The 11292-nt window shown below is 45.6% G+C and overlaps 3 protein-coding genes across 3 annotated transcripts; all 3 read left to right on the forward strand.

Moving 5' to 3' along the window:
- Positions 1-1725: 1725 nt before the first annotated feature.
- On the forward strand, positions 1726-4023 carry PSV08DRAFT_409279 (uncharacterized protein; the record flags this gene model as incomplete). Its single annotated transcript, XM_014219709.2, has 4 exons — positions 1726-1735; positions 1867-2157; positions 2212-2433; positions 2555-4023. The coding sequence occupies 4 exons, from the start codon at positions 1726-1728 to the stop codon at positions 4021-4023; spliced, it is 1992 nt and encodes a 663-aa protein (XP_014075184.2).
- Positions 4024-7708: 3685 nt separating this feature from the next.
- On the forward strand, positions 7709-7974 carry PSV08DRAFT_389257 (uncharacterized protein; the record flags this gene model as incomplete). Its single annotated transcript, XM_014219711.3, has 1 exon — positions 7709-7974. The coding sequence occupies exon 1, from the start codon at positions 7726-7728 to the stop codon at positions 7972-7974; it is 249 nt and encodes an 82-aa protein (XP_014075186.2). The 5' UTR covers positions 7709-7725.
- Positions 7975-9681: 1707 nt separating this feature from the next.
- Positions 9682-10947, forward strand: PSV08DRAFT_178622 (uncharacterized protein; the record flags this gene model as incomplete). The annotated part of the gene is made up of 2 exons (XM_014219712.1): positions 9682-10531; positions 10658-10947. 2 exons carry the CDS (start codon positions 9682-9684, stop codon positions 10945-10947), a joined length of 1140 nt encoding a protein of 379 aa, XP_014075187.1.
- Positions 10948-11292: the final 345 nt, after the last annotated feature.

Consider the following 11292-nt stretch of genomic DNA (forward strand, 5'->3'; position numbering starts at 1 on the left):
GTGTGGAGACGCGCTAAAATGAAGATTAGGCTCTTTTTTGGATGACTATAATAGATTAATTATAGAGAAATTCTCTATAATCGCGACTTAAAAGGTATAGATTGGGCTCTCTATAATATAGCGCTTACTCGTCACCCTGGCCTTTATTGTTCCCTTGTTAGTGGCCCACATACATGAACTCTACCTTGTAGCACAGAAATTTAGATGTGAATATGTTGTCAGTGTAGCCGAGTGCCTGATCCTGAGGAACAGAGCTCGCGATGTAAAAGGGGCTGCGCTTGCGGAGCTATACCTTGGTCATATCTAGTGCTAAACAATCTGATTTCCATCATGGAGGGACAGTCGTTAACTGGGGTGTAACATCGACCAGAAAAAAAACTCTGATTAACTATTGGCCGAAGGAGGGCCGGCTTACAATAGCATGTAGCAACATGTGAACTGCAAGCCAGCTGTAAGCTAAATTTGTTCATGTAGCAGCTTCTAGTAGGTGATGTTGAAAGAATAGAGCGTTGTTTGGCATTCTCGTGAAGGTTCCAGCCCCGGCCCTAAGCCACTCAAAAATAAGACTAGCGCTAAGTTCGGGTTAGAAAGCCAGGGCTGACTACCAACTTGATCCTTCAGGCGGGATGCCGCCTCCGACAAGATACCTCTGTTTCTAGTGTCGATAACGATCTGACCTGGACCGAGACCGAAAAAGTGTAGCCCAACCCTATATAGCATGGTTTTAGACATGAGCCTTCTAGTGTGATTACCGAAATGCTAACTGACTCGAGTTATACTATCTTACTCGGCAGCTTTCTCCCACATACATAGGTAAGTTTCGTTGGCTCAGTTTATCAGCCAATCGGATCTAGGATTAAATAATCTTCACTAGGGTAACATTGCCGATTTTCATTACTGTACTAGGGTACTACAGAGATTGCTAAGAGCAGTTTAAGAACCGTAGTACGGGAGTAGGTATAAGAATAAGGTAAAAGCACAGATCTCTACCAGGGTGCTCTCAGATCTTATTTTCCCTGTAATTAAATCAATCAAATACGACCCTTTAGTAAAGGAAATTATGATTAGCGCGCACTTATACGCTTTTTAGACAGAGTCTCGCAGAGGTCCACCCGAATCCTTTTATTACGTACTTTGACTGTAAAGTCAATTTTTTGGATACACGATTCTGGCCGGTTGGGGTGTGGCCTGCCATTCTTTTCTCAGATAATTGATCTGATCCGCTATATAGCAAACAGAGAGAAAAAAAAGTCAAGCGATACTCCCTCTCCCATACTACCAAAATTAGCTAATGAATTCATTATCTAACAGTTTCATGGTAAGCTGATATGCTAGCACCGTTCTAGAACATCGGGATGACACTCCTCAACTCGAGTAAGATCTATGTCTGTGTTAGGTAGCTATACTTTATTAGCGTCGAAAGCGTAGAAATCATTAGTTAAGCAATGACAGAAATAGTCCTATCTGCTATCAAGATAGAATATATAACAAAACGAGCGTAGAGCCAGTCGACTAGAGACTTAGTGTACATGCTTGTAGAGTGCTGGCTGTTCTGTTGACACTAGAGACGTGGTACAGATCGGGGCGATGCTCGAAGGGCTGGGCGCATGCTAGTGGAAATAGTGATAACAAAGGCGCACCTTGTGAAAGCTTTTAGATGCGACGAGTAGCAGATTTCGTGCTATAGATGGTTTGTTGGAAGGGTCGTGGAGGGGTCGTGGAGCCATGTCGCATGGTGATACGTCGCGGCTGTTTTTGGCCCCCAGAATCGCACGTCATGGCGGAGTTTAACCAGACGAGGCGCCCACACGTACAAATAAAAACAGCGTTCCCCCTGACAGTCCGCAATCACTACAATGGCAGAAGGTGTGGATATTGCGTCGGCGGTCGGCACATGGCTGGCTGCTGTTCTCGCTCTCGTCGCGCTCTTTGGGATCATTGGGCCATTTCTGCTGTGGACCACCCTTCGCTCGGAGAAACACATTGCCCACCGGGCGATCGACGACCCATCGCATCGCTTTGTTTCCTCTGGAATACGGATTTGGCGTGATACGAGAATACTTCGACGGGCACGCGTGCCTAGACTGACAGACATTCCACAACTTCCTAGGCAATTTAATGGGCAGAGGAAAGACGACTGCCTCATCGACCCTCCAAGTAAGACAGGATGGATCGTGTTCTGCTTGGCCTTGTGTGCCTTTTCTCTGCCAGGATCCAAGGATCGAAGCGGCCACTTGATGCTCGGATACGGCCACACATGGCTCCCGGCGCATAAACTCTGGGTCCTGGTTCTGGGGTTGCTTGGACGCTACAGTAATCGTGAGGACAAGGGGCAAGTGATTGTGGACAAGAGTAACACTCGACTAGACTATGACCGAGACGTTGGCGAGGACGAGCGTGACGTGCTGCACGGCAGCATCGGACCGCTGAGACGTGGGCGATGACGAGAGCGTGTCTTCAGACTGGCTCTATCTGGCGCCTTACAATCAGCAGCTGAGAGGAAGTCTGACACCGGATGCAATAAGTTTAGAATATCTCTTCTGGCTTGCCGCAGGGTGCCTGCCACTTGGCAATAAAGTGTTTGATCTTAGTATGACTCGAAAGCGCTTCCGCAGCAGATCACGAGTAAGTTCTCGTCGAAGGAGTTCAACAAGCGGCGATTCTGAAGATTCAAGAAGCAATCGCAGCAGTATTGCATCAACGAATCCCGAGTCCGAGCCGGAGCCCGAGGCTGAGCACACGGACGAAGACGCTGGCGCTGCACAAGTGGGCGAAGAGGCGCAGGAAGCAATCCAAAGACGATGGGAATCGGAGCGGTATGCCTATGAGGGACTCGAATTTTACTACCTAGAGCAAATGGAAGACATTCTCCCCACGGCGAAGTGGACTATGTGGGCGAACGCCATGGGCTGCGACATGGAAGCTGTCCACACCATCGAGCAGCTGGAGATATCCAATACGAATGACACGCAGGTCATGGCGAGCATCCTAGACAGTGTACCGAGCAAGCGGAGACATGACAGACTGAAAAGGCAACTCGACGAGCAGGTGGGCATGGCGCAAGAGCGGATCCAGAACACGACGGGACCGTGGATGGCAGTCATTCTGCTGGCATGCGATATGAGCGAGCTTCAGATAGCAACGCACAGGGACGCCTATATCCGGCGTGTTGACTTGCAATCCATGGCCCTGGCTGCCTTGTCAGTGCCAGTCACACGGCGGCATTTTCTGTTCAACTCTGAGCGCAGCGATAGCGTGTTCTCCATGCTCACCGTGGCGCGCTTCAAGCAGCGCAAGATAGTGGATGCGGTGAAGCGGACGCTGCCACACTGGCACCTGGACAAGCCGGCTACTACGTTGGAACAACTGCTGCAGGACGCGGAAAAGGTGCGGGTGGATGGCGGTCACAGCCGGCGTGACACTGAAGTGCTGTGCCAGCTAGATAGCTATATTAGCACAATATGGCGTGGGAGCAGGGTCGTCGGCCAATGCATTGGCGTCCTGTACCTCACCAGCCACGACTTCCGGTCCTTTATCGACGAGCTGGCCGAGCACTCGAGCATCCACGTCGACATGGCCTTGGACCAGGTCGAAGCCGTCGCAGCCAGCGGCGAGCAAACCACCTGGAGCCTCGACTTCGCCGCCGTCTTCCCCGCAGCCACGCTTCCCACTACTCGTCTGCCACGCACCCGCGTCGAGCTCAAAGACCTCATGCTCGCTGCGCTACAGGCTTGGGTGCGCATCACGTGGTTCGCGCAGCCCATCGACGCCCGGCCGCTGATCAGCTTCGTTGACGCACTCAGCGACATGGTGCACGTCGCGGCCGACACACAGCCACCGCGCCGCCACCGTAGCATCGACCCGATCCTTGGTGGCGGATACTCCCGAGGGTCGTTCATGAGGCCCAGGCACTCTCAAGAAGAGATGGTAGTGACGGAACGTTCTCCGCACCACCGCCGCAGCATGCATACGCCTCCGCAGAATGTACACGTCTCCGCTCGCGTTTCACCTGCGACAATATAACAGCTCTGCAACTAAACCTAATAGGCAGCACAAGAGTACAAGGGCCAACCGGGTAGTGGGATCAACATGGTAGAGTCAAGGTTGAAGATTCTGAGCTAGTATAGCCGGACTACACATAGTAGTAACATGTGGGTCTCTACCTACTGTTCGAAGACTACTAGCTGAAAATCGTTCAACGCCGCTGTTATATGCTGCATCTAGCGGGCATGAGGAGAAAGTGCAGCTTCTGCTAGAGGCGAGGGGCATCGATTCAAATGCTCAAGACAAGAGTGGTCGGCCGCCCTTATTAATCGCTATGTATAATGAATAGTTCTTTAGAAATGGTGCGCATGCTTGTAAATGCTATAAGCTATCATGACCGGACAGCAATCTCGTGGGCTGTAGAACACGGCTACGTTATAGCTATAAAACTACTGCTTTATGTTGATTATACAGATTCGAACAGCAAAGGTCATAGTAGCCAGACGACGCTTGCTCGAGCCTTAGACAACGGGCACGAAACGGTAGTTAAGCTCTTTGCTTATAGAGATACCACCACCATATATACACTCATTCAAGAAGGCTAAAGAGAATAGGTACACCGACTACTAAAAGTCTAGAATACTGTCAGCATGAAGGATTCGCGTGGGCAAACCTTTCTACATACCAGAATTTAGTACAGCTAAATAGGAATAATAGAACACCGTATTGCTTATAGCGCAAATACTAATACCAAGAGACCTAATAGTGTAACTCCTCTATAACTCGTAATTTAAAGGAAAGACGTACGCTATGTTAAAGTACTTCTTTAAAGAGCTATACAAGCTAAGAAAATGCTGATTAAGGATTAGCTTAAAGCATAGAGAAGAAATACATGGCGTATTGAAGTAGAACTAACTGAAGGTATAGGCAATACAAAACGCTTACGACTTAATAGACTAAAACCTATTAGTAAACTAGTAGAAAACAGAACGTTACATTTTCTATTCTTCTTATACCCTTAGTCCAATCTTAAGGCAGAAATCAGCCCCGAAGGCCCCTTTGCAAGTCATTGCTAGGTTATAGGCGATTTAAAGTCTAACTTAACCAACACAACTACATTTCAGATATTTAGTAAGGAGAGTAGAAAACACGAGCATAATCTCATTTACCTCAGATTCCGTTACCCTATTAAAAAGTTAACCTGCGACCAGAATCGTTTCAAGATCTCTTAGGACAAGTGCGCAGTAGCCTAGGCCATTACCCCACCTACAAAGGCGAGTGATAGACCTAGCTAGAAGTTAATAGCGCACATCAGCTCGCTACTATATAGCTAGATCCTAGATAATAGAGCAGATTTCTTCTAGCAGTTAATACTCCATCTTAAAGAAAGATGGCTTAAATTCTGTAACTTAGCTAAGGCTCACGTGCCTAGCCAGGTACGTTGCATATGCTTAGTAGAATTTCTAGAACAATTTAAGAATTGACATTCTTCTACAGAATCTTAGACAAGTGTATGAGAAGAGAAAAGATGCTAACCTAATACAAAACCTTACGGAAGATGCAAGAGAATAGGACCAGTTTTGCCGTATCTTAATGCTTAAAGTGCTTACTACTAAAGAATTCGCCACAAAGCATTTCCGCTAGTACAATGCAGATGACTTCTTCACGGCACAAACAGCAATAAGGAGCTTACCTAATAAAGTTGGTAATCGTCTGCATCTATGAGATCGAACTGTCAAGAATCTTCTCCAATTTGTTAGGATTTAGTTCACTAGATATCGTGATTCTAACTTTTCAGTAGGAGTTCGCCTGGGTATCAATTGACGAAGCTTACAGGTCTATAGGCATCGCAACTAGTATAACACGCCTCAGTTGGATCATAGTAGATGTTCACTCATCTTTTGTAAGACTAAGGCTGACTAGTCCAGCTTGTATTCTTGCTCGCAATGTTCGCCTCGGTATGGTCGTTCTCGATGCATTCAGGTCCTTAATACAATCATTGTGCTGAAATAGGAAACAGAGCGTCTTTGGTATGAATGTGGACATTTTGGCATTAAATCCACATTGGCGTTGGTACCTTGTCTTCGCGGGCATGACTCTAGTTATCACCATTCTTAGTTGGCTCTCGTTTAAATATGGTTAGATTCGTATTGTCTCAGTCAAGCTTTGTTGAATATTGAGTGCTGAACAACACTCAGATTGAGAGGTGAATTGAAGAACATATAGGAACATGGCTTAATAGATGGCGAAAGGTATATATAGATATAGATCGATATAATAAAGAGCGGTATAAGATACTGTATAGACGAAAGATAGATTATAGACGTGCTACTAAGTACTTATCTTGAGGTAGTCCCGGGGTTAATAAATATTTCAATAGATTATTTTTCTACTAATAAGAGTTCCGAACTACCTCTATAGAGCTCGAAGAAAGTATATGTCGCGGGTCACGCGCCGCCTTAAACCTAAACCGCGTTACTAGTCGTGCTGGGCAAAGACCGAATATAAGCTAAGCTATAATGCTAGAATAATACAAAGACATACACACCCTTCTTACTATTTTATTTTACAACCTCCGTACCCAACCGTGCGACAGTATAAAAGGCACTATAACCTCATTCGATGTGCAGACAATACCAGCGCAATTCATTACCCCGTTTTCAACATTGGTAGACCTAATCAAGGCAAGAATATCTGAGCGAATATAGTGTATCATTCATGATGGTTTTATTCTTTCTTTGAAGCTCAACAAACCTGGAAGTTAATGGAAATATTTCTAGTACTGTGGGATTCCCAAAAGAATAATTATTATACAGTAATTATTTGCCAAAAAGGGTCACGCTCAAGGACAAGGTACTTGGTAATAGGCAAAAGGATGGAAAATGATGCCAGGAAATCAGTAAACGGATTTTTGGTTTTCTGTTATGCTAAAATTCTGTATTAATTACTTATCAAATGTGTGCTAATAGGTCAACGCTAGGTCGAATCTGTAAGGTGTGCCTCATGATCTTTATTCGCTGTGTGGCGCATATGTTATTGCATCTACGTCTTAGGGGAAGTCGCATCCGCTCAGCAATGTACTTAGATGTTTATATTGAAGATATTGCCAGAAAACGGCATAGAAGCGTTAAGCTAAAGTTATGGTTACGCTATTTAACTGGAGGTCCATGTCATTGTATGTTACTGTAAGTCACGACACCTTTCATAAGCGCTCTAGCAATCGTAAAAACAAAATCGCATTGGGAACAGTGCATGGTCGATCTTAGTGATCGCTTCTCATAATTATCTACGTATAGAGTTTGAGTCGTTCTACTGTAAAGTGGCATTCAACGGCATAGAATGAGCCCATTCGTTGAAAAATATTTCTAGTAATGTCGATCATCTTAGCAGCCAAACTGAAAGCGGGGTTGCTGAACTGATCGATGAGCTGAACTGATCGATGAGCTGAACTGATCGATGAGCTAATCACCTCACTGCTTGCAGTGCGGGGTACGCACGAAAAATGGAAGAGGAGGCATTAACCTTCCTTTCCGTGGGTTTATATCACACCACGCCAATCCATGGAAATCTTGCCCGCTTTAACACTGATCTGCCGAAATGGCCTCCAGTCCTGATTCTGCTTACATATCTCGACTAATAAGGGTCTCTAGGATAGTCATTGACTTAAAGCCATCATAAAGTCCGTGAATCTCTCAGTTTACTCTCGCCTGCATACCTGAGCATTCTCACCACGTTCACTTTATGGCAATATCGCTTTTGATTACCTTAATTACTCTTGCTTTTGCCAGTCTGGCTTCAGCGGGACCAGCAGCCTATGGATTGTGTCAGGCGGGCTGTTCTGCTGTAGTCATGGCCTGCTACTCTGCAGCTGGGTTTACCTGGGGGGCCACTCTTGGTGCCTCCGCACCTGCTAGCATCATTGCATGCAATACCGCCTTTGGCACTTGTCAGGCTGCCTGCGCCTCTGTCCTTTTAGCCCCAACGCCGTAAGAGGTACGATACCTAACAGTTTTTCACCTCTAAGTACGTTACGTCGAAAGGAATTCGACACCTTACTGAAGACAAGAGCTAAATGTACAGGGTTTGAAGGATGTTGTCGCAGCCTAGCAAGGCTGCAGAAGCAATGAATTCAGCTGAGCCGAAGCAACAAGCCACTGTGACGGTATTAAGGACGTACCATCTTCGCAAAAACCAATCGCTATGCACTATAGTTAAATGATGATATTCAATAGCAGAAAAAGATACACATATTAAGTTTTACTGTGCCTCTGTATACGATAGAAGATGAGTGATAAAAGCACCTTGTAAAAGTAGCATCATTGCGGCTTGAAAAAATCAGGTCTAATGCATCTTGGGATAAACAATGATCGCAATACTCCAATTACGGGCTTAATTAACCTATCTTGTTCCACGATTTTAAGCAAGTATTACTAACTACTTAATCGACAATTATAGCCACGGAAATCGCGATAGTAATTGAAGTATATAGAAAAGCCTGGAACAAGCTAGTTATCGATAGTTTTGGCGATGTAAATAAAAACTTTGCGATTGTCCGATTTCTAGCTACATCAAAATCGTGTTGTTATAAACAAGAAAGCGAGATACTAGTTAAGTGGATAATTATTCTAGACTGTGTTTGAAAGCTCCGTAATTACACAAAACTTTTGGAAAGATTTGGAATTACTATTTCAGTGGCTGGTAACAGTCGTCAGATTGGCTGTGCAGAGCTGTAGAGTAAGCCATCTGGCAATTAACTAATTAAGAGTGGCTGTTCACCATTGTACCATTGTTCACGGCTCATTGCGTACAACCTGGTACAAAGACATGTTTTTTTATGTTAGTAGTATGTAATCTCGAGGGTTAGTTATTCAACACTTTGTAATTTACAGATGCGTACTAAACTACTAGTTACATGTTAATCACTGGTCCATTTGGTTAATGGGAGCGTATGGGATGCTAGGATGGCATGTTATACATCCCTGCTTCGGAGAACGTCGAGCTTGGGAACAAGGTACGGTTGCCGCAGCATTCCGCCCCTATTGATGCATATTTGATCTTTAAGGTTTGGTTCCATTATGTCACAGTATTTGCAGCTTATCTAAGGGCCGCGCGGCCTGTTGGCTCTCCAAATTATATTCAGTGATTTGCAAACTGTAGGTATCGGATGGGCGGGACTTTTAGATCTTACACCACATATGATTGCATAGCTACCATAATGACTATTCTATATCGATTTTGCAATATATTTAGCTACCAAAATAGCTTCTGAGATCTCTTTCTGAGCAGAGCGGGTTACTCGCTGACGGGATACATTACACATGAGCGTCCGCTCAGCGGAGGCAAGGAACTACCACACTGCATCATCAATGTGGAGCGGGGTAGAGACACAAGCAGAGTTCGGGCCAAGGCGGATTTAATTGACTAGTGAGCTTTCCTGGCCAATATTAATAACAAGGATCAATGATGGTTCACTCTGTCTTCTAAGATATTATTGGCGAACAAGGCATTTTTTTACCACTCAAGCGGGGTTAGTGCTTGATGCTCCTGATGACGCAACGAGCCCGCGGAGCAGATAACAAGCTCGGACTACACCTATGTATTGGTAGATTTTCCGTTCTTCTTCTGATCATCTAACTAGTTCCTCTTTAGTTGTGCCTGATTATGAAAAATACATCCTCGATCGAGCTAACCATCGGAATGACTCTTCGCGCAACCGATCCTTTCAAGTGTTTCTGCGGCCGCACTTATCCGTATGCGATTGATCTAGAAGAACACCGGAGAGCCCGAGGGCATTTTCCCTCACATGTTTGCAGAGATATTTGCAAACATCCTTCAGTGGTTCAGTACGACTATACTATTCGCAAATGTAGCTATTGCAGCAAGCTCTGTGAGCGCCTGGATATCCTTGAGGACCACCGCATTACTACAGGGCACTGTTTCTGTTCAGAATGCGAACTTCCCTTCGAAAGCCAAAGTGCTTGGGAGAACCACCGCGAGATAGAGCTCCATGCTTCCGAGTATCGGTGTTGTAACTGTAATATCTCTTTTAAGGACATCCACGCTTTAAACGCACATATGGCCAGCCGTGCGCATCGGAAGCCTCTCCAGCAAAAGCCCCACAGCAATGTGAGAAAGGCGGGAAAAACTACTACGATAAGTGCAGGTGATCGGACATGCAAGAAATGCCAGCGGACTTTCCTGTCTATCCAGTCTTTTCAACAACATTGTGATTCGATAAAGCACAAGCCACTTAGCGCTTTAAGTTGTCCTGTAGGAGAGGGATGCAGAGCGAAGTTTAGTGCGCCGTCAGCTCTACTGCACCATCTGGAAAGTGGAAAGTGCTGCTCAGGCATGGACCGTGATGATATCTACGACATAGTTCAACTATACGACAAAGATCATGCAATCCACACCCTCCCAACACTCACACCTTCGAGCTCTGCTTACTTGCCGGCACATGATTTGTCTCCTTATTCTGGAACGCCGACCACGTCTCTTGATAGCTCAGATGGCTGGCTACTAGTCACTCCCACGCACTCCCAGGGTAGTTTGTGGGATAGCCTAGTAGATTGGTCACCCTTTGAAGACAGCGTTCTCTCGCTTGGAGGGAGACATGTGATTGACGAAATCAAGACTGAACTCCGCTGTCCGCTTTGTCCAAGAAATTCCAAAGCCTTTCGTACAATACAGGCTCTTCAGCAGCATTTAGTTTCTCCAGCACACTGCGATAAGGTCTACCACTGCCCACGTAATCTCATTCCGATCAACTCCAACAAGTCTATAACAAATCAAGGAAAAGGAAAGCAATTCGCTACACTTGGTGGATTGGCCCAGCACTTAGAGAGTGGGGCATGCAGTGGTGGCAAGCAGACATTCTTATATTGTATTGAGTTCATCCAACAACATTTGGGGCAATGGGGGCTTAGAGGGATACGCCTTTTGTTGTCGGACTCCCAAGATTGAAGAAGCTGGAATTTTTCATTGCAAATCTATAGCGTTAGTCAGCAATTACACGTCCAATATGCCCTTTGTTATTCCGTAAACCCAAGAGTTCTCCACTTCCGCTAAGCAGACGGTATGTGCCTAGCACGTTCTATTGGTAAGCGAATCACCCTACTAGACGCAACCAATGATACATGAAGCATAAAGGCGCAACGCACCATTAGAAGACACGGTTAGCTCAGCCTTTGGCATAGGAACAGCTGTGTGTCTCTATAGCACGTTTAGTAACCCGTATCAGTGTTACAATAATACAATAGGTCGTTCTAGAGCCACGGTTATTTTCATAGCTCCGTGAAACTAAGGCCT

This window comes from Bipolaris maydis (genome assembly GCF_028858645.1).
Source record: "Bipolaris maydis strain C4 unplaced genomic scaffold PSV08scaffold_6, whole genome shotgun sequence".
Classification (NCBI taxonomy): Eukaryota; Fungi; Ascomycota; class Dothideomycetes; order Pleosporales; family Pleosporaceae; genus Bipolaris; species Bipolaris maydis.